The 27,674-nt window shown below is 42.8% G+C and overlaps 1 protein-coding gene across 8 annotated transcripts in view; it reads left to right on the top strand.

Moving 5' to 3' along the window:
* The first annotated feature begins 6,517 nt into the window (after positions 1–6,517).
* MCPH1 (microcephalin 1) overlaps positions 6,518–27,674 on the top strand; it is a 230,423-nt gene continuing 209,266 nt past the window's right edge. For 6 of the 8 annotated variants that reach the window (XM_061177349.1, XM_061177356.1, XM_061177350.1 and 3 more), the window contains exons 1-3: positions 6,518–6,607; positions 7,647–7,738; positions 10,952–11,070. In XM_061177349.1, coding sequence (XP_061033332.1) covers positions 6,568–6,607; positions 7,647–7,738; positions 10,952–11,070 — 251 coding nt within the window. In that variant the 5' untranslated portion in view covers positions 6,518–6,567. Of the gene's footprint in view, positions 6,608–7,043; positions 7,127–7,646; positions 7,739–10,951; positions 11,071–11,193; positions 11,277–27,674 lie in introns of those variants that run through there. The other 2 variants (XM_061177355.1, XM_061177354.1) reach the window with 2 other exon arrangements.

Below are 27,674 nucleotides of genomic sequence, written 5' to 3'. Positions count from 1 at the left end.
AGTAATAAAGTCCTATGTCTCTGACTCAGGAGTCCTGTATTTTCTGCCAGCATCCATGAAGCAGTGCAGGCTAACTTGTTGGCTTGCAAAAAAATAAAATCCCAGACCCTGCCCAGTTCTTCACACAGGCCCAGAGGGTCCATCTACTCAGACTTTGCCATCTCGAGTTTCAGATCCCATTCCTTCCCTGTCAGGCATTTACACCCCTGTGTAGCCCCTTCTCTCGAGTCTGGCCTGGCCCTGTGAGCCATTGCCTACCAATTAAACATGGTGCAAGGGGCACTGTGTGTCTTCTGAGACTAGGTCACAAGAAACCTTGCAGCTTCTGCCCGGGTTTCTGAGAACACTTGCTCTGGGGGAAGCCAGCTTTCCTTTAAGAAGTCCAAGTAGATAAAGAAGATGTGGTACATATATACAATGGAATTTTACTCAGCCATAAAAAAGAATGAAATAATGCCATTTGCAGCAACATGGATGGACCTAGAGATTATCATACTAAGTGAAGTAAGTCAGAGAAAGACAAATACCATATGATATCACTTATATGTAGAATCTAATAAAAAATGATACAAATGAACTATTTATAAAACAGAAACCAAATCACAGATCTCGAAATCAAACTTATGGTTACCAAAGGAGAAACGTGGGGAGATGTGACAAATTAGGAGATTGGGATTAACATGCACACACTACTATATATAAAATACATAACTAATAAGAACCTGCTGTAGGGCACAGGGAACTCTACTCAATACTCTGTAATGACCTATATGGGAAAAGAATCTGAAAAAGAATGGATATATGTATATGTATAACTGATTCACTTTGCTGTATGCCTGAAACTAACACAATATTGTAAGTCAACTCTACTCCAATAAAAATTCAAAAAAAAAAAAAAAAAAAAAAAAGAAATCCAACTATCCTGGGACCATCAGGTTTGAGGAAGCCCCAAGCCAGCCACATGGAGTGGGAAGGAGATGCCACACAAGAGCCCAGGGACTTCAGCCATCCCAGCCGAGATGCTGGGAGGATCCTTGAGAGGGTTCTCAGGAGCCCAGCCCCACCTGCCATCTGAGGGTAACTGCATCGGAGAATGCAAGTGAGAACCATGAAGCTGAGCCCGGTCAACTCACAGACCATCAGACACTGTCATAAATGGTTGCTTTAAGTCACAGAGGTCGGGGGTGGTTTGATACACAGCAGGAGATGCCAGGAGCAGGGAATGAGGGGGCAGGATCAGCAGAGGAGCCAACCACGGGCGAGCAGGTGAAGCGCAGCTTCAGCCTAACTCCACAGGGAGCTCTTGAGTGCAAATCATTCAGTGCGTCTCTGTCCCGGCTTTTGTCCAGGGCTTTTGAACTCAGCCTCCCTCACCGGAGGGACGGTCATTGGCCAAGGGGTGGGGCTGGAAGGTGATGCGCCTCCCAGCGGTCAGGGCGTCAGGGGTGTGAGCGCATCCCCTGGAGTGGGGCAGGTGGGAGCCCTCAGCCAGCGCACCTGTGCTGTCAGGGGAGGGGGCACAGCAACGGAACAGCGAAAGGGGGTCAGGACACACCAGCAGTGTCTGCCACTCTCCCTCTGACAGCACCCTCTTCCAAACACCTCCCGCCTGGGTCCTGGAGGTAGCATCTGACTTGTCTTCCCAATTCTACCCTCATGGTCCTCCATTCTCCACGCAGCATCCAGAACCATCTCTTTCCCTGAGTTTAATCTGGGCACTGGGCGAGAAACCTTCCGCAGTTCTCCCATTGTGCTTCGATAGAAGTCCGAACTCCTTGCCCCGCCCTACAAGAAGCCCAGTGGCCTGGCCCCGCCCAGATCTTCACTCCAACCTGCACCGCCTTCCCCAGTGGCTTTCCCGGGGCTCGGACTCCCCAGCCTCTGCACAACTGTGGCTCTTCCTGCAGAATTTGTTCTCCAGCTGTCCTTGCCTGAGGGCTGGGGGAGTGAGGTTGTGAGTCACAGTGAGGGACGGAGGGGGAGAGAGAGAGTGAGAGAGAGGGAAGGAGGAAACTAAGGGGGGGGGGGGACAGGGAAGGAGAAAGGAAGGGAAGAGTGAGGAAAGGAGACGGAGAGAATGAGTGAGTGAGTGAGTGAACAAAAGCATTTTTATTCTAGAGAAAAATGAAAATCTGTCTTAGGAGGCAAGAGTCATTGCTGTTAGGTTGGGTATTGGAAAAAAACCCCAATGATTTCTGCATATAAACAGGCATAATATATAAAATATATATTTAAAAAATAATATATAAAATATATTAAAAATATTTATAAAAATATTTGCCGAGGCGGCAACCAATGAAAATGGACATTAGTAGAGGTTTAGAGCAGATCCCAAGGTCCCCGCACTGGGCCCGGTGTTAACCCATCATGGGGAAGCAAGATGGAAAGGGGCAGAGGTAGTGCCGGGAGAGAGGAGACAAGCAAAGCCTAGGGAGGTTCAAGACCACAGCTGTTTTCCAAATGATCCAGAAGTATCCAGTATTTCAGGAACCAGTGTCGCTGTACTGATGTGCCTTGGCTTGAATATGTCCCCTTTATAGAGACTAGAGAGAATAGAGAATAGAGACTTTTTAACAAATTTGAGGTCATACCATATATAACTTGGTGCCCTACTTTTTTCAGTTTAACGGTATATTGTGCGCATTTTTCCATGGTGGACACTTTTTGGGTTCAGCCCTTTGCTTCCAAAAAGGATTTCAGGCAACTTCATTTTGAATCAGAGTGTTCAGGGGCACTTACTTCAGGCCACAGAAAATTCTTCTGAACGACCTGCTTCCTAATGGTGCGGCTACTCTCCTTTATAAGTCGCTGGTCATTGGACATGGTAAATAACTGTCAATAAATGAAGGAAGAGGTAGATACTAAGTGCAGTCAAAACACCAAGGGCGGGGAGAGGCGCTAACTTACGTTTTATAATTGCAGCTACTGGGGTAACTGAAAACAACAACATTAAAAAAAAAGCCAGCACTGGTAGAGAAGCAATTCCCTGGAGATCTGTCTCACTGTGTTTCATCTGTTCTACTCACAGAAGGGCAGTATTGTTCGGTTTTTCTGATTGAATTTTACATAGATCCTGGGAGCAATAAAGATAATAAACAACACATTTCCTGGCAATTAAGCGAAGCGGCTGGTCTAGGTAAAAACTCCCCTCGTAAGGAATCCTTACCTTATTTGAACACATATTTGAGTTTATTAGGATAAGAACATTACTTATTCAGTCAGCTATAAAGTTCTATTTTTATTGCTGTAAAACATGACCAAGACACAAAACTAAAATAATTCATTATTGTTCTTGCAAATCATTTCAGTTCTTCAATTTTTCATTGCGTTTTTTTCCCCTTTCTTCCTTTTTCAGTCATTCACTTAATTCATGTATTCATGGTTTTTACAATTTTTTCATGTTTTTGAGGGCAAGCATGTTAGTTATTCTGTACCATCAAATAATAATTTTAGAACACATCAAACCTTTATTTTTAAGAATTTTAAGTTTGAGAAAAGCATATTTTGCTATTATTAAAGAAAATGCTAAATTCCCTTTTAATACTAATAATTAGAGATTTATATTTTCACTAGGAGATTATAAAGTTTTAAAGTTTTCTATTACATTTAATGTGTTCTAGTCAAGTCTCTCTCCACTGTCTGTTTTCTTTTTTGTTGTTGTTTTTGTTTGGTAGAAACACCATAAAGGAAAATGTAACTCAGCGATCTGTGCCTCACCTTTGAAATTCATGAACTCCTAGGAAAACAGATCCACTTCTGCCCTAAATGTTGATGCAGTACTGTTAAAAATGGAAGATTCCAGGGCTTCCCTGGTGGTGCAGTGGTTAAGAATCCTCCTGCCAATGCAGGGAACACAACATGGTTCGAGCCCTGGTCCGGGAAGATCCCACGTGCCGTGGAGCAACTAAGCCCGTGCGCCACAACTACTGAGCCTGCACTCTAGAGCCCGTGAGCCACAACTACTGAGCCCATGTGCCACAACTACTGAAGCCCCTGCACCTAGAGCCTGCGCTCTGCAACAAGACAAGCCACTGCAATGAGAAGCCCATGTACTGCAGCGAAGAGTAGCCCCTGCTCGCCACAACTAGAGAAAGACTGTGCACAGCAACGAAGACCCAACACAGCCAAAAATACATAAATTAATTTATTAAAAAAAAAAAAAAGAATGGAAGATTCCAGAGGGAACTTCAGACTCCAGGGCACCAGGGTTTCCTTCTGAAGACCTGGGCCCTGTATCTGATTTGTCTGCAGGATTTCTCAGAGATGGGCTCATCCCAATTCCTGTCCAAAGGTGGTCAGTTGTCAGAAAGGAACCTCTGTAAACCTACCACCTGCTGAGCTGAAGTGTGCATCTCACGAAAGTCAATATTTTCAGCTTCCCTTTGTCCTGAGTGTGTATAAAGGGCTTTCAAGTATTTATCCCTTTTATTGTGAGTACTGGCAGAGAAAAATGGCTTTCATCTTTGATCCTTTTGCAGAGAGCAAAAATGTAGAAGCACGGATAACTTATTTTAGACTTTACTAGATCCCTTCTTTAGGTTATTTTATTAAAAACCCCAAATAGAAATGCAATGACAAAAAATAAAACTACACTATATTAGTGCCAAGGTCACGTTTCTTTGAACCCAGTAGTTTAATTAACTTTGTTCTTAATGGTGAGGTGTACATCAACTTAGCTTAGATGATAGAGTCTTCTTCTGATGTGAAGAGGTAGTCAATCAAATCAGAAGAGGGTAACTAAAAGCTCGGAAATTGAAACTACGGATAAGGGGGGACTTCTGTACACTGTATTTTAACCTCATGAGACTATTATTATTGTTATATACAATCCATTTTTGTTATTGTTATTTAGACAAAGTGCATTTAGATTTACCCATATTTTAATGCTTTTTGTTATTTGTTATTCCTTCTTGAGCTGAGTTCACACTCCCAAGTAGACTGTGTCCCCATTTCCTCAGAGTAGAGTTTATTAGGTCAACAATTTGTGATAATGATACAGTTATTGACCAGAGATTTGAGTCCAGGAAGTGGGGTTTGGCAGCTGCATATACTCAAGGTGATTCTTTAGAACCACAGTGGGCTCATTGGGTCCTGTTAACAGCTGGTATAACAACTAGGGATGAATGAATGAATGAATGAACGAAAGATGAGCAGTCGATATTCTTGTACACATGCTCTGCCACTGGATGTAGTAGAAAGAACTAAACTTGTATAGTTTCCAGTTCCAACCAACATCATCTGTTACTAGCTGTTTGTTGCCTTGGACTAGTCAGGTAACCTCTCTTGAACCTGATTACTTATGGTATAAATTGTATAGTATTGCTTACTTTCTACCTAACAGGGCCCATTGTAAGCATCAAATGACACAAAGTATAAAGTAAGAGAAAGCTTTTTTAATTGTAAAGGAGAGGGGGGTGGGCAAAGGAGGGGTCCACTGTTAGTCTCCAGGTTACAATAATAAATACCTATAAAAATAGCAGAACTTTGGTGAGAATCCGGGAGGAAATACATATAAGTGCTATATAATAACAGTCACCTCATAGGGAGGATTAACTTTGATAATACATCTAAACTTGGATCATACATCACTTACATGATCAGTGCTCGCTAAACATTAGGTATTATCTCTACTATTATTATTGCTTTTTTATGAGAAAATGAAGCTTGGAGAGTGTTAGTAACTCATCAACATCTCATAGCTAGTTAGTGGCTGATATTAGCCTCCAAACTCCAAGTCCAGTCTGATTTCAAAATGAAGCCTGTTCTTCTAACCATTCGATTATAAGGGAATCCCTTTAAGATTACGCTTTTCTTTAAGCTTGGGAATAGATTATATTCTACATGGTAGAACACAAAGATGGTACTCAGGTCATTGAAAATGAAACTTTTTACACTACAGACGGCATGGGTCCTTTAACTGATTCGGTGTTTCAGGGAGATTAAACAGAGAACTTATCAACAGGCGGGCAAGACTTTCCTCTCCCTAAGCGTCACCGCCGGGAAGCTGGGGGCGGGGACAATCCCCCACCCCCACCCCGGGGCGCACGCGCGCAGCCCTCGGGGGGGGGGGTTGGGGGCCTGCAGGCGGGGGCGGGGCTTGCAGGGGAGCGGGCGGGAGGTTTGAAACCCGGAGGCAGAGCGGCTGGCGGCCAGGCTGCTCCTGAGAGTCGGGCTCGCCCGCTGCCGCCAGGATTCATCCGCTCCGGGATCTGCGGGCTGCAGAGCTCGAGGGGGCGGCCAGGCAAGCGGGACACCCCCCCGGGCGGGAACCGGAGATCCGGGGCCCCCTGCGGATATCGGAGGCCCGAGGTCCCCGCGCGTGACCTGACCCGCAGTGTAGACCTGCGGGGGATGCGAGTCTGGGCAAGAAGAGCTTGTCTCTACTTCTCGCGAGGGTGGGCCTTAGTCCCCCCCCCTCCGCGCCCTTCCATCGGCGGTTTAGAAAACGCGGAGCAGCGGATTTCCGCGCAGCCGGAGCTGAGCGGCGCGCGCCCGCGCTGCGCATGCTCAGCGCCGCCGCTCCGTCAGGCTCGCGGCTCCGCAGCGGCGCGCTCCCCGCCGCCCCTCATGGCGGCCCCCGAGACGCTCGGGGGCCCCGTCCTGAAAGGTGAGCGGGTGGGGGTCGAGCCGGCTTCAGGACGGGTACCGGGGTCGGGAGGCGCGGGGACCGGGCTCGCGGGACGCGCGGGGCCTGCTGCCCGGCCCTCCCGGAAGTCGGCCCGGGGGCGGGGGGCCTGTCCCCGGCCTCGGCGCCGGGACCGCCCGTGTGGGGTGGGGTGTGTCTCCGAGCCCAGTGCCGGGGTCGCCCCACGTGGGTTCGGTCCGGTGGGGCCGGCGGTGCAGACGCGCGGCGGGGTGGGAGACGTGGGTGGATTTGATTTTCAGCGTTTTTTGGGTTCTGGCGTCTTTGGCCAGGTGGATTGGGGGGCAGGGGCAGTAGTGAAATCGGGGGAAGAAAGGGTAGCGGCCCTCGCGTGCCTCTGTCAGTGTTGGCGTCTCGGCCGCTGAGTGAGGAATCACCGCCTGCAGGCACACCTGGAGAGCGTCAGGGTCGGAGCGGCGCCCATCAACTACGCTCGCTGCCCCTTGGATCCTGCCTGCTGCCCGTTTTCTGTAGGGCCTGCCGGTGAAGAATGCTTTTTGCCCTTTTTACATGGCTGGAGGCGGGGGAACAGAAGACGGGAGGACAGATGAAAATTATATCAAACCCAGACTGCCTTGTGCATAAAGTTTTGTTGCAACACAGCTATGCTTGCCCATTAGTGTGTTGTCTTTGGCTGCTTTTGTGCGACAGCCGTGAAGTTGAGTGGCTGGTATGGCCCTCAGAGCCTCAGCTGTTTGCTCTCTGGTTCTTTACAGAAAACAGGCTCTTGCACTACAAAAGGTTAGGCTTTGGTTTTAGGAATTTGGGAAGACCGTCCAGTTGAGAATGTAAACGGTGACGTGTGTATGAGTAAAGTTGTTTTCCCCTTGAAATTTTAAAAACTCTAATAGCACTAATACTATTTTGAATAGGCTTTTAACAGAAGAAATGTAAAACTTACTTTTGAATGTAAATAGAACAAGAGAAAAATCAATCGAAATCCTTGGGCGAGGTATGCTGGAATATCAGATATATTTCACGCTAGTATCTTGTTTATTTTCAGATGTTGTGGCGTATGTAGAAGTGTGGTCAGCCAGTGGAACAGAAAATTATTCAAAGACATTTACAGATCAACTTGCGGACATGGGGGCCAAGGTAGGAAATTCATTTTACCGGTGCCACATCTGACAGCCCTCTGAAACATATGGAGATCTACTTACATTTTCTTATCTTGAGAGTTTTTACTTAGAACACGAAGGACAAAGAAGACAGTGGGTAAATGGCAGGAGGAAGAAGAAAGCCATGGTATGAAGAATTGAGAACAGTTGGGCTTGTGGGTGATGGGAGAGGAGAGCTTGAGGATAAAAATATTGGTCCTGCCATTGGCTGCATGATGCTGTTGATGAAAGTGTGGGATACAGGAAAAGGAACTGTTCTTTAACGGAAACGTTGTGGATTTGGGGTATACTGGAAATATCTGATAGACATTTGGATGTACAAGTCTGGAGCTTAAGATTTTCAGGGCTAGAGATAATGGTTTAGGCGTCAAGGCCTTAACGGTCAGGTGAAGCCACTGGTGTGGTGATGACCCAGGTGGTTAGCATGAAAAGTGCTGCAGGTGGAGCCTATTTAGTATTTCAAGGGCTGGCGGTGGGAGCCGTGGAACCAGGCGGAGAAGGATGCCAGGAGAATCCAGAAAACAAGCCTGGAAGTTGGAGGAGGGACGGGCTTCAGAGATGGAATTTTAAAACACTATAGAATCTTAAGAAAAGTTAAGATTGGGACATATTCTTCAGGCTTGAGAACTGTAAGGTCAGTGTTGGACGTATCGCAGTTTTCAGTGAACTGGGTGAAGCGGGTGGAAATTAGCCCGGGAATCATGGAGACCCGAGGAGTGGAGATGGTGGAGGCATACGCTCTCTGAATGAGTTCAGCTGTGAACAGAGTTTATTTGTGTGTGTGTGGGTGTTGGGACTTGGGGGAGGGTGGCCGATAGGCTGGTGAAGGGAGAGATTAATATGGGTAAGATAGCATTGAAGGCAGGGCAGGGATTGGGGTGAAGCAAGGGCATAAGGTAAACTGCAAGGCGGCATTCACCGTCAGGCAGTATGTGCTCCCGAATTTCCCTTGACTCACCCTAGTCTCTGCCCTGACCAGATGTAAAGGCCAGGAGCAGATCGGGTGGAGGACGGTCAGAATGCAGGGTGGGGCTTGCTTGTGAACCTGAGAAGACACCTTTTTTCTGACCCTGGAAGGTAGGAATCCGGGAGAGCTTCCACCTGATGATACCGACTGCAGACTTGGGCTACACATGTTACTGTGGCTGAGAAAAAAAGCCGTGGAACACAGGAATTGGCAAAATGGCTTTTGAGAGTAGTGTTAAGGTCTTAGATCTCTTGAATGTTTTTTTTTTTTACCTTTATTTAGAAAATTTTCAAATAGAAAAATTGAAAGAACAGTGCAGTGAACATAGATCCAGCAATTAACATCTTTACATACTTGCTTTGACTCTGTCTCTCTGAACAGTATATTTATGTGTGTATTTTTTTCCTCAGCTATTTGAAAGTAGGTTGCAGGTAGGATAATTGCCCCTCAGTATATTTCATCTGCATCTTTAAGAACAAGGACATCTTCTGTGTGATGGAAGACCATTGTCACATCTGAGAAAACTATCAATGATTCCCTAGCATTTTTCTGGAGTAGTTGAATCAGTTTATCATTCTGCCAGCATATAAAAGCTCCACTGCTGTATCTGCTTGGTTAGGTCTGTCTTTACCTTCAGTCATCCTGGTGCATTTCTGGTGGCATAGCATGCTGGTTTAAATTTGCATTTTCCTGCACATCTTCACATATTTATTTTGAAAACCCTGTTCAACTCTCTAGCTAATATTTCCATTGGGTTTTTCTTTTTCTTCTTGATTTGTAAGCATTCTCTATATTTTTCCGTTGACCCTTTTGTCAGCCATGTGAATTGCAATATTTTCTGTCACTCTGTGGCTTGCCTTTTCACCTTCTTAACGGTGTCTTTTGATGATAATTGTAAAGTAGTTTATTCTCTATGGTGAGCTTTTGTGTGTGTATCTTGTTTTAAAAAATCTGTCTCTCCACTGACGTTATGAGGATTTTTCTCCTGTGTTATTTTCCAGAAGCGTTATCATTTTGCCTTTCACATTTAGATTTAAACTTTTGCGTATGATGTGAAGTAGTTTCATTTTTTCCCATGTGGGTGGTCATTCGTCTCAACTCTCTTGATTGAAAAGACTGTCCTTTAGCCAGGCTGCACAGTAACACCTTTGTCATCAGTCAGGTAACCATGTTTCTGTGTCCATATAGTCTGTTCTCACGACAAACCACCCTGTCTTAATTACTCTTTATAATAACTCTTCATAAGTCTTCTCCTTGTTCTTCAAGGTGTCCTGGCTATTCTTAGCCTTTTGCCTTTCCAAATACATTTTAGAGTCAGTTTGTCAGTTTACAACATAAAGCTTTTTTGGGATTTTGATTGGTATTGGATTGATAACAACAGACTAGTACGGAGAGAACTGACATTTTTATAACATGGAATCTTCTAACCCATGAACATGATGTATGCCTTTGTTGATTTGGGTTTCTTTAATTTTTTTCAGTAATGTTTTATAATTTTCTCTGGTTATTTTTGATGCTGTCATAAATGGTATCTTTTGAATTCTTTTTTCTAACTGCCACTGTTGTATAGAAATAGTTCATTTTTGCGTAACCACCTTGTGTCCAGAAAACGGTAAGTTTTCTCATTGAGTTTCTCACAAACTCATTTATGAATTCTGTGGCGTTTTGGGGATTTTAACAGTGTGCACAATTGAACCTTATGTGCACAGGACTGTTTTATTTCTGTTGTTTCTACTCCTAACACTTTTTATTTCTTTTTCTTGCCATACTGCACTGGCTGGGGCCAGTTGAATAGAATGGAGATACCAGGCATCCTCATCTGGAGCCTCTTCTCAACGGAAAGCTTTTAGCATTTCCCATCATGCAGTTTTGTACCAACTTGCAGATCCTAATTTACTATGAATTTTCCTCATGAATAAACTTTTAAACTTTAATGCGTTTTTGGCATATATTGAGATGGTTGTGATTTTTCTCTTTTACTTTGTTAATGTAGTGAATGATAATGATTAACTTTTTGTTGTTAACCAACTTTGCAGTCCTGGAATAAACTCAAGTGGTAGGAATGTATTATCCTTTTTATACTTTGGTAGTTTGCTAATTATTTTGTTGCTTTTTTTTTTTGCAAATGCAGTGTCACAGGAGTGACACTGGCTTGTACTTAAGAAACTGTGTGAAAATAATATAACAATAATTTACCTTTCGTTTTCTGCATTTTGTCTGCAGGTTTCAAAAACTTTCAACAAACAAGTGACTCACGTCGTGTTCAAAGACGGGTACCAGAGCACCTGGGCCAAAGCGCGGAAGAGAGGCGTGAAGCTCGTCTCAGTGCTCTGGGTTGAAAAGTAAGTCATTTCTTTTGTTTTTTTACCCTTAAGTTATCTAGTATTGGTAGAGTGTGGAGGTATTTTGCATGAATCACAGAACCAGATAAAGTTTGATTGCCATCTTTTCTCTGCCTCTTACTAGGGTCTTTTAACATCCTCAGTTTCCTGAGTCGCAAGATGGATGTTGTATAACTCCTAGCCTGCCCAGAGGCTCTGAGAACGGGGTATGTGTGGTGTATTCAGGAAACAGTAAGGAAGCAGATTGTGTTAGTCTGCTAGGGCAGCTGTAACAGAATACCACAGACTGCAGACTTAAACAGCAGAAATTTATTTCTCACAGTCCTGGAGGCTAGGAGTCCAAGATGAAGGTGTCCACAGGGTTGGTTTCTTACGAGGCCTCTCCTTGGCTTGCTGATGGCCATCTTATTTCTGTGTCTTCACCTGGTCTGTGTGTTTCTTTCTCCTCATCTCCTCTTCTTATAAGGACGCCAGTCTCACTGGGTTAGGGCCCACCCCAATGACTCATTTAACCTTCACTGTCTCTTTAAAGGCCCCATTTCCAACTACAGTCACATCCTATGGTACTGGGGGGTTAGGACTTCATGTGAACTTGAGGGACACAATTGAGCCCGTACAGGGGTGGTCGAGAGGAAGCTTAGGAGGAGGTTGAGGTCAGAAGTAGTGGGGTTTCAGATGATGTAAATCGAGTTCCCTGAAATCCAGATGTAAAGGAGTCATATTGCTGCTTTTCTAGAAAACTAGAGTGAATTTACATGGAAGCAGTGATGTAAAATGTAAGGCATAGACTTTGGCTGTTGATGTGTAAAGCTGCTCTAAAAGAATAAAGGCTATTAATTAAAAAAACTTTAACAGTAAGGCATGGCCATTGATTCCATTTCTTTATCTTCTATGGCCTGGGCAGTTTTGAAAACTCCAGCCTCACTCTCCACCCGTTTGTTTAAAATGAGATGTTCTTCATTTTGGATGTGACCTGTGCCCCGTGTTTAGACTCAGGTTATGGTTTCCCACCCAGAAGGCTCCATGAGTGAGGTGTGCCTACCCAGAGACCTGCAGTGTTCATCTGCATGTTAATTTTGGTCACCTGGCAAGGTGTTTGCTGCTTTTTCCGCTGTGTAATGACTGTTGTTTCCCTTGAGACTGATAAGCTACCTGTGGGAAGGCAATTGAAGATCATGCAGACATTCTGCTCCCCCTACCCCCCAGGTGTAGCGTCGGTGATGATTCTTGCCTGAACCAACCTTAACTCTGAATCTCACAAGACGACTCTTTTCCAAGTTCAGCACTTCCTCCTGTTTCCCCCGGCTGTGCCCAGCTGTGTACTGTAGTAAAGAGCATTCTCTTCTCCCACACTGATTGATTAACTGATTAGTGTCAGCTGCCAGGTTCCTATATTGTTCAGTGGCTTGTAGTTCATTACTGTCTGTTTGGTGCTCAGATTGTTCAGATTTGGACAGAGGGAGCCCCTTCAGCTGATTCTTGTGTCATTGTGACACGTCCCGTCTGACACCTTGTACCTGCTCTACCCCAGCCTTGGCGTCAGCCATTTCTGCAGAGACCGTGATTCCTTTGAGTGGGGAATAGTATCAGAGACTAAGATGTGGTGCTGGTGGGCTCGCGGCCTTGGAGTATCACTGCTTCTTGGCCTTTCGAGCAAAGGCAGGAAATACATTTGTTCCTTTCTTCCCTTTTCCTTCCCGACTTTGGATTATTTGATCTGTTAGTTTTTAAACTAAAACTCTTTCCGTTCTTTTTTTTATTTTTAGTGATTGCTGTAGGGATTACAAAATAGATCCTTAACTTCTGAGTCTCCTTAGACTTAATATTGCACCACGTCACGTAAAATATAGAAACCTGGTAATTGTGTCCATTGCTTCTGCCCTGCCATCCTTTATGTTAGTGTTGTCATATGTATTACATCTATATGCATTATAAGCTCACAGGGCAGTGTTGTCATTTTGCTTTAAATAGTTGTCTGTATTTTAAGTAAACTAAGAGAAAAAATTGTTTCGTATTTATCCATATATTGACTGTTGCTCTTCATTTCTGAGGATCTGAGTTTCCTCTGGTCTTACTTCCTTTCAGTGTGAATTATTATGTTTGGCATTTCTTTTTTTTAATTAAGATAAAGTCCACATACCATAAAACTCACCCTTTGAGTGTATAGTTCAGTGGTTTTTAATATATTCTGTTCACAAAGATTTGTAGCAATTACCACTACCGAATTCAAGAACATTTGTGTCACTCCAAAATAAGCTCCATAGCCATTAGCAGTCACTTCCCATTGTCCCCTTAGCCCCACCCCCGGCAACCACTAATCTACGCTTTGTCTCTCTGAATTTGCTTGTTCTGGACATTTCATGTAAATGTAATCATACAATATGTGGCTTTTTTTTTTTTAATTAATTAATTTATTTATTTTTGGCTGTGTTGGGTCTTTGTTTCTGTGCGAGGGCTTTCTCTAGTTGCGGCGAGTGGGGGCCACTCTTCATCGCGGTGCGCGGGCCTCTCACTGTCGCGGCCTCTCTTGTTGCGGGGCACAGGCTCCAGACGCGCAGGCTCAGTAGTTGCGGCTCACGGGCCTAGTTGCTCCGTGGCACGTGGGATCTTCCCAGACCAGGGCTCGAACCCGTGTCCCCTGCATTGGCAGGCAGATTCTCAACCACTGCGCCACCAGGGAAGCCCCAAAATGTGGCTTTTTATGTTTGGCTTCTTTCACTTGGCATATGTTTTAGAGGTTCCTTCGTGTTGTAGCCTGTGTCAGTACTTTATTCCTTTGAGTGGCTGAATTATAAGGATGTACCATGTTTTGCTTATCTTCAGCAGGTGGACCTTTGGGTTATTTGCACTTTTTAGCTATTAAGAGTAATGCTGCGATGAACATTTGTGTACAAGTTTTTGTATGAATATATATTTTCAATCCTCTTGGGTATATATGTACCTAGGAATGAAATTGATGAGTCGCATGGAAACTACTTGTTTAGTTTTTTGAGGAACTGCCAAACTATTTTTTGGATTGGATGCATCATTTTACATTCCCACCAGTAACGTATGAGGGTTTTTATCCCTCTTTTATGTTTATAGACATTGTTGTGAATGTGAAGTGGTATCTCACTGTAGTTTTGATTTGTATTTCCTTAATGAGCAGTGATGTTGAGCAGCTTCTCGTGGTTTTACTGGTTTTTTGTATATCTGGAGAAATGTCTATTCAAATACTTTGTCCATTTTTAAAAAATTGGTTATTTTTCTTGAGTTGTAAGAGCTCTTTATCCTGGATATAATACCCTTATCAGATATAATATTTACAAACATTTTCTCCCTTTCTGTGGGTTATTTTCTCACTTTCTTGTTGATATCCTTTGAAGCACAAAAGTTTTTAAATTTTTCTTAAGTCCATTGTATCTATTTTTTTCTTTTGTTGCTTGTGTTTTAAATGTCACATCTTAGAAATCATTGCCTAATCCCAGGATGTAAAGATGCACACCTATGCTTTCTTCTAAGTTTTATAGTTTTATCCTTACATTTAGGTCTGCAGTTATACTTGAGTTAATTTTTGCACATGGTGTGAGGTAAGGCTTCACCTTCACTGTTTTGCATGTGGTTGTCCAGTTTTCCCAGCACTATTTGTTGAACAGACTGTTCTTTCCCCAGTCAGTTGTCTTGGTACCCTTGCTGAAAATTAATTGACCATAGATACATGGGTTTATATCTGGATTCTCAATTCTGTTTCATTGATCTGTGTGTATCTTTATGCCAGCACCACAGTCTGGATTCCTGTAGCTTTACAGTAAGTTTTGAAGTTGGGAAGTGTGGCTCCTCCAATTTTGATTTTTCAAGATTGGTTGCTTCTTCCAATTCCCTTGCATTTCTGTATGAATTTTAGGATTAGCTTCAACTTCAGAGGGAAGAAAAGGGCAACTAATATTTGATAGAGATTGCACTGAGTCTTTAATTAGGTAGGTGTTGCCATCTTAACAGTATTTAATCTTGCAATCCATGGCCATTGGATGTGTTTTCATTTTTTTGGCCGTCTAATTTCTTTCAGTGATGCCTTGTAGTTTTCAGGGTGCAAACCTTATACCTCTTAGGTTAAATTTATTCATAATTTTTTTTTTCTTTTTGATGCTATTGTACATGGAATTGTTTCATTGTTTAGTTGTTAAAATATAGAAATGTAACTGACTTTTGTATGTTGATCTTGTATTCTGCAAGTTTTCTGAACTTGTTTATTAGCTCAAAGTGTTTTTGTGATTTCCTTGGAATTTTCTGTATACAGTGTTGTGTAATCTGTGTATAGAGATAGTTTTACTTCTTCCTTTCCAATCTGGATGCCTTATATTTCCTTTTCTTTTCTAATTGCCCTGACCGTAATCTCCAGCACGACGTTGAATGGAAGTGGTGAGAGTAGCCATCCTTGTCTTGCTCCCAGTCTTCGGAGAAAAGCTTTCTGTATTTCTCTATTAAGTGTGATGTTAACTTTGGATTTTTTTGTTTTTTATAGATGCCCTTTGTCAGGTTGAGGAAGTTTCCTTCTATTCCTGGTTTTTTTTTGTTTCGGTTTGTTTATCATTAAAGGATGTTGGATTTTGTGAAATTCTTTTTCTGCAATTATTGAAATATTCATGTGGTTTTTTTCATTCATTCCATTAATGTGGTGTATTAGATTGATTGATTTTATATGGTGAACCAATCTTGCATTCCTGGGATAAATCCTGCTTGGTTATGTTGTATACTTTTTTTTTTTAATTGCTGGATCAATTTGCTAGTACTTTTATTTACTTTTATTTTTGCATCTGTATTCATAAGGGATATTGGTCATACTTGTGATGACTTTTTCTGGTTTTGGTGTCAGGCAGTATTGGCACCATAGAATGAGTTGGGATGTGTTCTTCTGTCTTTTGAAGTTTGTAAGAATTGATGTTAATGCTTCAAGCATTTGGTAGAACTTGAGTGAAGCCATCAGGGCCTGGGCTTGTTTTTTTTTTTTTTTTTTTTTTTTTTTTTTTTGCCATAACCCCCAGGGCTTTATTTATTTATTTATTTATTTATTTATTTATTATTATTATTATTTTTCCACACACACTGTATTTTATTTTTACAAGAGATAAATAGACTGACACCAAGCATTGTACATGGATGACCACAACAAAAGCAACAATGATTGCAATTACCAAACATGAAACACACTCATACTATCTCATAATATTGACATTCAGTCCAGTAATCCTCCACTGTAACAGCTCCTTTACTTTGCAGTGAAAATTGATTTGTATATTCTTTGCCTCTGAGTTCTTGTGGGATTTTTTCTTTTTTTAAATTCAACCAGAAAGTCACAAAAATTACACTCATCCTCATCAGTTCACTCAGTCCCATGTAATTAATTTTTTTTTTTTCATCTTGATCTTTTGTTAGCACTTTTATGAGCTCATCAGTTTTTCATTAGAGTTCTGAAAATGCTTATTCATTCAGTTCAGCAGTACAGTCAGGTACCAGAAACCTGTACTTGTCAGAGTCTTTTCCATGAATTTCCTGAAGATGAAACCCTTTTATGGGAACATATTTACAAAAGCGTCAGAGTACACCCAGAACTGTCTGTAAATGACAAAAGACTTAAAAATGACCACGGTTAAAGATTTGATGAAAGTTCATAATAATGCAGTTGACAAGAAAATTAGTTATTTCTGAGATACACATTTTAAAGTAATAACTAGGATTATGACTTATAACATTATACCAGAACATATAAGATTTTTAGAAATTTCATGTAATGTCTGAAACATTTATATTAACATATTTCCATACAAATAACCCAATGAAAGTTTAGTATTAGTTGTTTTGTTTGTTTGTTTATACTGCAGGTTCTTATTAGTCATCAATTTTATACACATCAGTGTATACATGTCAATCCCAATCGCCCAATTCAGCACACCACTATCCCCACCCCACCGCAGTTTTCCCCCCTTGGTGTCCATATGTCTGTTCTCTACATCTGTGTCTCAACTTCTGCCCTGCAAACCGGCTCATCTGTACCATTTTTCTAGGTTCCACATACATGCGTTAATATACGATATTTGTTTTTCTCTTTCTGACTTACTTCACTCTGTATGACAGTCTCTAGATCCATCCACGTCTCAACAAATGACTCAATTTCGTTCCTTTTTATGGCTGAGTAATATTCCATTGTATATATGTACCACAACTTCTTTATCCATTCGTCTGTTGATGGGCATTTAGGTTGCTTCCATGACCTGGCTATTGTAAATAGTGCTGCAATGAACATTTGGGTGCATGTGTCTTTTTGAATTACGGTTTTCTCTGGGTATATGCCCAGTAGTGGGATTGCTGGGTCATATGGTAATTCTATTTTTAGTTTTTTAAGGAACCTCCATACTGTTCTCCATAGTGGCTGTATCAATTTACATTCCCACCAACAGTGCAAGAGGGTTCCCTTTTCTCCACACCCTCTCCAGCATTTGTTGTTTGTGGATTTTCTGATGATGCCCATTCTAATTGGTGTGAGGTGATACCTCATTGTAGTTTTGATTTGCATTTCTCTAATAATTAGTGATGTTGAGCATCTTTTCATGTGCTTCGTGGCCGTCTGTATGTCTTCTTTGGAGAAATGTCTATTTAGGTCTTCTGCCCATTTTTGGATTGGGTTGTTTGTTTCTTTAATATTGAGCTGAATGAGCTGTTTATATACTAGTATACAAAATACTAGCAAACAGAATCCAACAACACATTAAAAGGATCATACACCACGATCAAGTGGGATTTATCCCAGGGATGCAAGGATTCTTCAATATACGCAAATCAATCAATGTGATACACCATATTAACAAATTGAAGAATAAAAACCATATGATCATCTCAATAGATGCAGAAAAAGCTTTTGACAAAATTCAACACCCATTTATGATAAAAACTCTCCAGAAAGTGGGCATAGAGGGAACCTATCTCAACATAATAAAGGCCATATATGACAAGCCCACAGCAAACATCATTCTCAACGGTGAAAAACTGAAAGCATTTCCTCTAAGATCAGGAATGAGACAAGGATGTCCACTCTCACCACTATTATTCAACATAGTTCTGGAAGTCCTAGCCACGGCAATCAGAGAAGAAAAAGAAATAAAAGGAATACAAATTGGAAAAGAAGAAGTAAAACTGTCACTGTTTGCAGATGACATGATACTATACATAGAGAATCCTAAAACTGCCACCAGAAAACTGCTAGAGCTAATTAATGAATATGGTAAAGTTGCAGGATACAAAATTAATGCACAGAAATCTCTTGCATTCCTATACACTAATGATGAAAAATCTGAAAGAGAAATTATGGAAACACTCTCATTTACCATTGCAACAAAAAGAATAAAATACCTAGGAATAAACCTACCTAGGGAGACAAAAGACCTGTATGCAGAAAACTATAAGACACTGATGAAAGAAATTAAAGATGATACCAACAGATGGAGAGATATACCATGTTCTTGGATTGGAAGAATCAACATTGTGAAAATGACTATACTACCCAAAGCAATCTACAGATTCAATGCAATCCCTATCAAATTACCAATGGCATTTTTTACGGAGCTAGAAAAAATCATCTTAAAATTTGTATGGGGACACAAAAGACCCCGAATAGCCAAAGCAGTCTTGAGGGAAAAAAATGGAGCTGGAGGAATCAGACTCCCTGACTTCAGACTATACTACAAAGCTACAGTAATCAAGACAATATGGTACTGGCACAAAAACAGAAACATAGATCAATGGAACAAGATAGAAAGCCCAGAGATAAACCCATGCACCTATGGTCAACTAATCTATGACAAAGGAGGCAAAGATATACGATGGAGAAAAGACAGTCTCTTCAATAAGTGGTGCTGGGAAAACTGGACAGCTACATGTAAAAGAATGAAATTAGAATACTCCCTAACACCATACACAAAAATAAACTCAAAATGGATTAGAGACCTAAATGTCAGACTGGACACTGTAAAACTCTTAGAGGAAAACATAGGAAGAACACTCCTTGACATAAATCACAGCAAGATCTTTTTTGATCCACCTCCTAGAGTAATGGAAATAAAAACAAAAATAAACAAATGGGACCTAATGAAACTTCAAAGCTTTTGCACAGCAAAGGAAACTATAAACAAGACGAAAAGACAACCCTCAGAATGGGAGAAAATATTTGCAAATGAATCAATGGGCTTGTTTTTTGTGGGAAGGTTATTGATTACTAATTCAATCTCTTGTTATAGGTTTATTCACATTTTCTATTTCTTGAGTCAGTTTGAATAGTTTGTGTCTTTCTAGGATTTGTTCACTTCATCTAGGTTGTCTAATTTGTTGGCATATACTCGTTTGTAGTATTCTGTAATAATCCTTTTTATTTTGATAAGGTCAGTAGTGATTCATTCTTGATTTTAGTAATCACTTCTCTTTTTGTCTTGATCAGTCTAGACTAAAGGCTTGTCAATTTCATTGGTCTTGTTAAAGAACCAACTTTTGGTTTGTTGATGTTCCTCAATTGTTTTTCTGTGCTTTTTAAATTTCCACTATAATTATTATTTCCTTCTTTCTGCTTGTTTTGGGTTCAGTTTGCTCTTATTTCTTTAGGTAGAACATTAGATTATTCATTTGAAATCTTTAGTCTTTTTTAATATGTGTTTATAGTTATAAATTTCCTTCTAAGCACTGCTCTAGCTGCATCTCTTGAAATTTGGTATATTGTATTTTTGTTTTCAATTATTTCAAAGTATTTACCATTTTTTCTTGTGATTTCTTCCGTGACCCATTCGTTATTTTGTAACTTCTTGTTTAATTTCTACATATTTGTGAATCTTCCAAAGTTCATTCTGTTTTTGGTATCTAATTTCATTCTGTTATGGGTAGAGAACATATTTTATATTATTTCAGTTTTTTTTTTTAAAGTAGTTGAGACTTGTTTTTATGCCCTAACATTTGATATGGCCTGGAGAATGTTGTATGTGCACTTGAGAAGAATGTGTGTTCATTCTGTTGTTGTGGATGGAATGTTCTATATATAGATGTCTGTTAGATCTAGTTGGTTTATACTGTTTTCTAAGTTTCTTGTTTGTTTCTTGATCTGTTTAGTTCTATTTTTTTTTAAAATTAATTTATTTATTTTTGGCTGCATTGGGTCTTCGTTGCTGCACGCGGGCTTTCTCTAGTTGCGGCGAGCGGGGGCTACTCTTCATTGCGGTGCACAGGCTTCTCATTGTGGTGGCTTCTCTTGTTGCGGAGCATGGGCTCTAGGCGCGTGGGCTTCAGTAGTTGTGGCTCGTGGGCTCTAGAGCACAGGCTCAGTAGTTGTGACGCACGGGCTTAGTTGCTCCGTGCCTGTGGGATCTTCCCTGACCAGGGCTCAAGCCTGTGTCCCCTGCATTGGCAGGCGGATTCTTAACCACTGTGCCACCAGGGAAGTCCCATTTCTATCCGTTACTAATTGGGGTATTGAAGTCTCCAAATGTTTTTGTTAAATTGTTTATTTCTTCCTTCAATTCTGGCAGTCTAGCATTTCTTTTAATCAGATGACAATAGATTTCCATGGTTTTCTCCATCTGAAAATGTCCTTATTCCATCATCATTTGTGAATAGTATTCTAAATGGATATAGAATTCCAGGGTGACAGTTTTTTTTTCCCCCCAACTGCTTAAAGGTGTTTTCCCAGAGTCTTCTGTCCTCTGGTATCTCATGAGAAGCCTGTAGTCGTTTAAATAATTTCTGCGTTGTAAGTAATGTGTCCTTTCTCTCTGGCTTCTTTCAAGTTTTTCTCCTTATCTTTGGTTTTCAGAAGTTTCAGTGTCTAAGTGTGGTGCTTTTTAACTTATTCTGTGAAGATTTTGCTGAGTTTTTTAATGTATGAGGTTATACATTTTTTTCCTAAAAACATGATTAGTTTGGGCTGTTGTTTCTTCAAATATCTTTCCTGCCTATTTTTCTGGTACTACTCTAGCTGCATATCAGGAATTGGCTAAGTTTCTCTGTAAAGGGGCAGATAGTAAATATTTTAGGCTTTGTGGGCCACATGGCCTTTATTCAGCTGCTCCCTGCCCTGGTGTGGAAAGAGCCCTGGAGAAGAACAGACAAATGGGTGTGGCTGTGTTGCAGTAAAACTTTATTACAAAACCTTGTGGTGGGCCGGGTGGCCTGCGGGCCATGGTTTGCCAGTCCCTCCTGGGTGATAGTTTTTGAAATTTTCCCACTTGTCCCTAATGCCCTGGTTTTTGTTTATTATTTTTCAGTCATCTTTTTTCTAAGTTGATCTTTCTTCAATTTCATTGACTCTTTTTTCCATCAATTCCATTCTGTCATTAAGTCCATTAATTAAATGTATTTCAGATATTTTTCAGTTAGAACATTTCCACTTGGTTTTTTTTGTGTTTGTATGTTTTGTTTTTCAGCTGAGATTTCCTATCTTTGCTTTCCCTGTCTTTCATTACAAGTGTATCTTCCATTCCCTGGTGGAGGATAGTTATAGCCATTCCTTGTCTGGTCGTTTCAGCATCTTGAGGTTGGTGGCTGTTGATTGTTTTTTCCTTGAGAATGTGTCACTTTCCTGACTCTTCCGTAAAACAACTTTGGATTGTATTTTGGGCATTGTAAATGTTATATAGACTCTGGGTTCTTTTCTATTACGCCAAAGGGTATTGATTTTGTTTTAGCAAGCATTTGAATTGTTTAGCTGTAAACTGTGGACTGTCATTTTACAACCTGTGCTTGCATTGCTTGGATTTGCTCAGTTCAAGCCTTAGCTGCAGGCTTATTTGTTTGCCCCATGGACATGTAGATCAGGGGTCAGCCAGGGACTTGGACTTTTATGCTCAGAATCTGAGGTTCCCCTTCTCTGATTTTTTGCTTCCTGGATCCTTGCATCATTTCCTGGTGGCCTTAGCTGCCCAGGCTCTTTATCCCCAGTTCCTTTGGCCAAGACAGCAGCTGCCCATCACTACCACTGCCATAGAGATTGTCATGTTTTACTTCAGGGTAAAGCCCCAGAAACTGTGGTAAAGCCCCAGATTTTTTTTTTTTTTGCTTTCAAAATTTGCTTGTTTTTGTTTTTTGGTTTTTGTTTTTCCCTAGCCTCCAAAGCCTTCTGGTAGTTGGAGGGTTTTTTTGGTATTTCCAGAATGTGTGGCTTATAGTTTGTAGTGTATTTATTTGTGGGAGATTTGGTTTGTTGGGAATAAACACAGTGGAACTTAGTATGTTCTTTTTGAAGCATCTGGTGCCAGTCTAATTTTTTTCTCCTTGTAAATTATTCTTTCTGCTTGGGGGCTGTAAGGATTTGGTTTTTTTCTTTTAAAGTTTAATGGTCTTTTCTTACTGTGTCTCTAATTGAGCCAGTTGATCATTCTAATTCTAGATTGGCCTTTTTAAGAGATTCAGGTCTTCTGAAAATTTTTCTTGGATGATTTAAGTATTGCTCTGTTCCATTGCTTTGCTTTTCTTCTTCAAGGGCTTAAATTATATGTATGTTGGTCCTCCTTTACCTGATTTTTATTTCAACCATTTTGACTCTGCTTCCTTCTCCTTCTACTTCACCCTGTTTTGGACTTAGCTCCTTCATGTGTGTCCCATTTCAGGGTCACCTTCCCTGAAGTGCTCTCTCTGTTCTCCCATCTATAGTAGAGCCCCCTTTGTTACTCTCTTTTGTGCTGGTATAACTTATTTGTTCATTTGTGTGTGTATCTACCTACCAAATCATGCATTTGGTCTTTCCATTATGATGTAGACTGTACGCACAACCTCCGTGTTTGTCATCTTCTGTAGTTGTGTTTCCACTAAGCACCTAACACATAGTAGGTGCTCAGGAAGTATTTGTCCCAACAACTGATGAACAGAGGAGATATCAGAGCTACAAGTAAAAGGTTGTATGGATACGTGGGTACAGAAAAATAGACCTTTACTGAAAGCTTGAAGTTAATGGAGAAGCTTGGGCAAACATGTAACCTGACAGCTGGGCACTCCTGTCCTGAAGTGAGGCCTCCAGCCAGTCCTGACGTGGGACCTCTCACCAACAGTTTTTCTCCTGCTATCCTGCTCCTTTGCTGGTCTGTTCCCTAATTTCCTTCCTCTTTACCCCCTTTCTCATCTCTGCCGCTGCTTAGCTCAAGGGGCTCATAGAAACTACAAAATAACTGTAACTGTACCCGAAGGCAATCTCTTAAGGTCTCTTTAATTTAATCACATTTTTAATACAAATTCTTTTCTTCTTCTTATTGTTTGTTGTAACACAATCAGATTTTAACTATTACATACAATTAATTACTGATTTTTAGATTTCCTTCTGCTATCTTGAAAACAAACTTTCTTTTGAATTAAATATATTTATATTTAAATGTGTGCTATTTTTAAAGTGAAAAATCCCTACTTAATCTACCTTGTGCCTTATCTTCTAGCACTCCCCTCAGTTGGAGGAAGCCTACCATGGAGAATTTGGAGTGTGTAGTTGCAGATTCTTTTTTACTGAGCATATAAAAAATGTGTAATCGTGCATGTATACACTCACATTTATATATATACATCCAAGTAAATAAGTAGGTTTTTTTTTTCATGGAATGCGAATATGCTTTTTAGTTAACAGTATAAGAGAGAACATTTTCCCATGTTTTTACATAGAGGTGTATCTTATTTTTTAAAACATATATTGGTCTTTTGTAATAGATACCCAGTAATTTATGTAAACTATCTCCTATTAATGAGTATGCAGTTTTCCATTTCTTTCTTCTTTTTCTTTACAATCAGAAATAGAGCAACATTGAACCTTTGTGTACATTACTTTCTTGCAGAGGTATAAGTCTTTCCATAGGTTTAAATTCCAAAAATGGACTTTTGGGTTCAGAGGGCTTACATAGTTAAACTTTTGATAGATGCTATCAAGTTACATTCTGGAAAGAATGTGCCAAATTCCGTTCTTTCTAGCAGTGTGAGTTATCAGACTTTTTAATCTTTCCTGCTTTGTAGGTGAAATGATAAAGTTGATTTCATTTGCATTGCCTTGATTTTTAGTGAGCTTGAACTTCCTTTGACAGAACTTGGAGGTAACAGCCAAGCTGACCTTTATTTTTTGTGTCATGTATCCGTTCTTCTTTCGTTAACTGCCTGTGCAGACCATTGCTCGTGTTTTCCACTGAGGATGTGAACTTTCATGAAATACATAAGGTCACTAGGTGTCACTAGAATCCCGTTTTGTTGGGTTATTTCTGGGCGTGTTCTTTCTAAGAGCAGACAACTGTAACTGCAGTTGATAAAATTCTGATGTTTCCTTTGGACACACATTTCCATATTGAAGGAAGAAGAAATAAAGGTGAAAGGAATGAAGGTCAGCTTGACCATCACCTCTAAGTTCGGTTGGAGAAGGTTGTTGAAGTTACATTTTTTAAACAGTCACAGACAAACACATAACTGGGGACACAGTTCTCAGGCGACATCCCTGCGTGTTTGAGAGTCCGCCCCTCCCACCTGCCTTTAGTGCTTCCTACACACAAGCATGTTTCCTTGCACAACCACAATGCGGCCGTCCACGCTGATCTCACCGGCTGTTCGGTCACACACTTGACGGCCATCGACTCCACCCCAGAAACCCACATTGTGTCCAGTTGTTGCATCTCCCCGTCTTTCTCCCCCGGAGCCCTTCCTCGGCCTGTCTTTGGCTTTCCTGCCTGTGATGCTGTTGAAGGCTACGAATGGGACTGAGTCGGGGACTGTCTGGTGCTTCCTGGTGAGATGATCCGAGTCCTGCGTCTTGCAGGGATGACCTGGGACTGGTGATGGGTGGTCCCTCTCTGTGATGGTGGTGCCTTCCAGGCCACTCCACTGGGGTGAATGTGCCCCCTTGGCAGTTAGTCAGTGTGGCTTTTGACGGAGGGACTTTCACACTCTGTAAATAACTCTCCCTCATCACACTGTGTCTGTACTTTATCCAGTGGGTTATAATCCATTACTATCATTGTTCCTTTTAAGGTTTGAATTGTCCTCCATTGGCCAGTGGTAGCCCGTTCAAGTTGACTTTTGTCATTGTCATTATTTTATCATTTCTCCATCATTCCCTGAACACTTCTTTTCTCTTCTGGCACAATTTAGTCCAGGCTCAGCTTGTACTTTCTCTTTCCCGGCCCTGCATGCAGCCTTTTCTCCAAGGAGCCTTGGTTCCTTTTAGTGGGAAAATAGTACTTGAGTCCAAAACCTGGGTGGTAGGCATGCTCATTGCCAAGGGGTGCTGGTCCCACGCCTTCTTGTGGGCAGAGTTGGTGATACATACGTGTATCCGCGCCATGCGTTTGTTTCTGCAGCCATCCGTGTATAACGCGTCAGTGAGTTCCCACGGACACCTGCGATTCCAGCCCAAAGATGCCTTTCCCGCCAGCTCGTGACATGGCATTGCGAAGCGGTTTTGCTGTTTGACACCTGCGGGGGAAAGGCCACTTGAGCACCAGACACTTGCTTTGCTGTCCTGGGTGCCCCTTGGTCTGCGCAGCATTTGATGCAGCACTTGGGAGGTGGAGAAGGCAGTCATCCCCACCCCACTCTACAGGGGGTCTGAACTGCAGCCCTGGCCAGGATACTTGGTTTAAAGCCTTATTTCACTGTTGACAGAAGTATTTGTGATAGACCAAGGCATGTGTACTGGGATTTGACAAATTAAGGCGGGTCATCACACCAGTCACATAAATTGTCCCTACTTTGTGCCAGAGGTTTTTATTTCCCCAGCATGTTCTCTGATACGGTTCAGGATGGAGGTGGTCGGCCTTTTACCGGCAAATCCAAAGGCCCCGGGGTGGGCGTCCGGGGGCTCCTGGCGGAGGGGCCGCGGGGGTCAGCGTGGCCTGGGCAGAGTCGGGGCTGCGGGTGGAGAGCAGCGGGCCTGCGGGAACCGAGGCCTCCAGGCAGCCCTCAGGAGGAGCCTAGCGGGGGTGGGGCTGGGAAGGTTTCTTGCCGCCAGCTCTCCGTGTCTCCCCGGCACGCACACGCTCTCGTTCGAAGATCGGTGAGCATCAGCGGTGGGCACAGTGACGTGCCCCCTCCTGGGAGAGGACCGGGACCTGGCCGGCCGGGCGGGGCGGGGCGGGACGGGGCGGGTGGCGGGCGGGGGGGGCCCGACCTGCTGCTGCGTGCGCATCGCATCGCGCAGGCGCCCGAGGGACGCGGCACTAGCCCCTGGGCGCCGCCGGCGCTCCCCCGTGCTCTGCTCCTGCGTTTCCCGTCCAGTGCCCCTCCCTCAAATCCAGGTCTTAAACTTCTTTTCTCCCCTTACGGCCTCGTCAAATCCTGCCTCTCCTCGGGTCGCTTTCCAGCAAGCAGCCTGGAGCGCAGATCCAGGCCGCGGGCTGTGGCGCCCACCGGGCCGGCTGCTCCCCGCCTGCGCCGTCGGCGGTCGGTGCTCTGCCCGCAGCGCTGCCCCCGGAACTTCTGTGACCCCTCGCCTTCTCCCATGCGCCGCTGGTAGGGGTGGGGACGAGACCTGAACGCTCTGTCAGGACTGTGTGCTTGGAGCCTGGCGCCTCCTCAAAGTTGCCCCGGTTCTTCGTCTCCCCTGAGCGCCCAGCCCTTCTGCTGGGCATCGAGACCCTTGTGCTGAATGACTTACTGACCGGGCTTGGGGTGGCCGGTCCCGAGCAGGCGGGGTGGGCCGTGCCGCAGGTCCCGCCGGTCCCACCGGTCCCACCGCTCGGCCCCGGATCCCAGGCAGGACTTCCCAGGGCAGGGCCCGCGTGCTGGGCTGAGCCCAGGGCTCTGAGAGTGGCAGCCAGAAAACAGGGGTGAAAGGCTCGTCCTGCTTTTAGGGGCATCTCTTGAAACTTTTCTTAACCACTAGGTGGGGGGATGATGTCATCATTGTACATTTCTGAAGAAAAGCAGAAATGCAGCTGGTGAGCTTTTTCTGTTTATTCAGTAGATTTTGATTGCGTGCCTGATAAACGTGGTTTTGAGGTAGAGGCTTCAGTATTCTCCTCCGCGTGTGGGCGCACGTTATGTTTGTATCGTGGAAGGACCGACGTTCAACCGAGTGGGTTCAGGGAGTGTGTCCACGCCAGGCTCCATCCTACCCCGTGGGGGGCGGGTGGTCGGGAGCCTGGGGTCGGGCGCACCTCCAGCCCGATGGGTCGAGCCTTTCCAGGTTCCTGACTAGTAGAGGAGACTGGTGGTTTTGTAAACTCGGGCAGATGGTCTTGTGTGGGCCTCCGTTTCCTCGGTCGTTCAGTGGGGGGAAAGGTACTGCTTCCCCACCAGGCTGGAGTGAGGCTTCCCAGGAGCTGTCTGAGCCTCGGGATGCTGCCGGTTATAACTTTCCCGTCGTCTTGGTGATGATGGGATGATCCCAGGTCTTCCCATCCGAGTCTTCTATCCGGGTGCTTCCGGCCACCCTTTTTTGGCTATTTTGTTGTTTATAACAGTGGGAAATGGGTGACATTTCTCCTGAGCGGGAGGAGCTGGTAGACACTGCTTGAGGTAAAAATTGGTAATCAAAGGATTTTTTTTTTAAAAAGAGGCATCCTTAAGAAACCTCTCTCTCCTGGTCTTCTCCATCCTTGCTGCCCGTTTCTCATCTTTTTTCATTAGATCCATAATTC

Source organism: Eubalaena glacialis, chromosome 20, assembly GCF_028564815.1.
Source record: "Eubalaena glacialis isolate mEubGla1 chromosome 20, mEubGla1.1.hap2.+ XY, whole genome shotgun sequence".
In the NCBI taxonomy this organism is placed as follows: Eukaryota; Metazoa; Chordata; class Mammalia; order Artiodactyla; family Balaenidae; genus Eubalaena; species Eubalaena glacialis.
The sequence above is the reverse complement of the archived record's forward strand: the minus strand, read 5'-3'. Positions and strand labels throughout refer to the sequence as shown.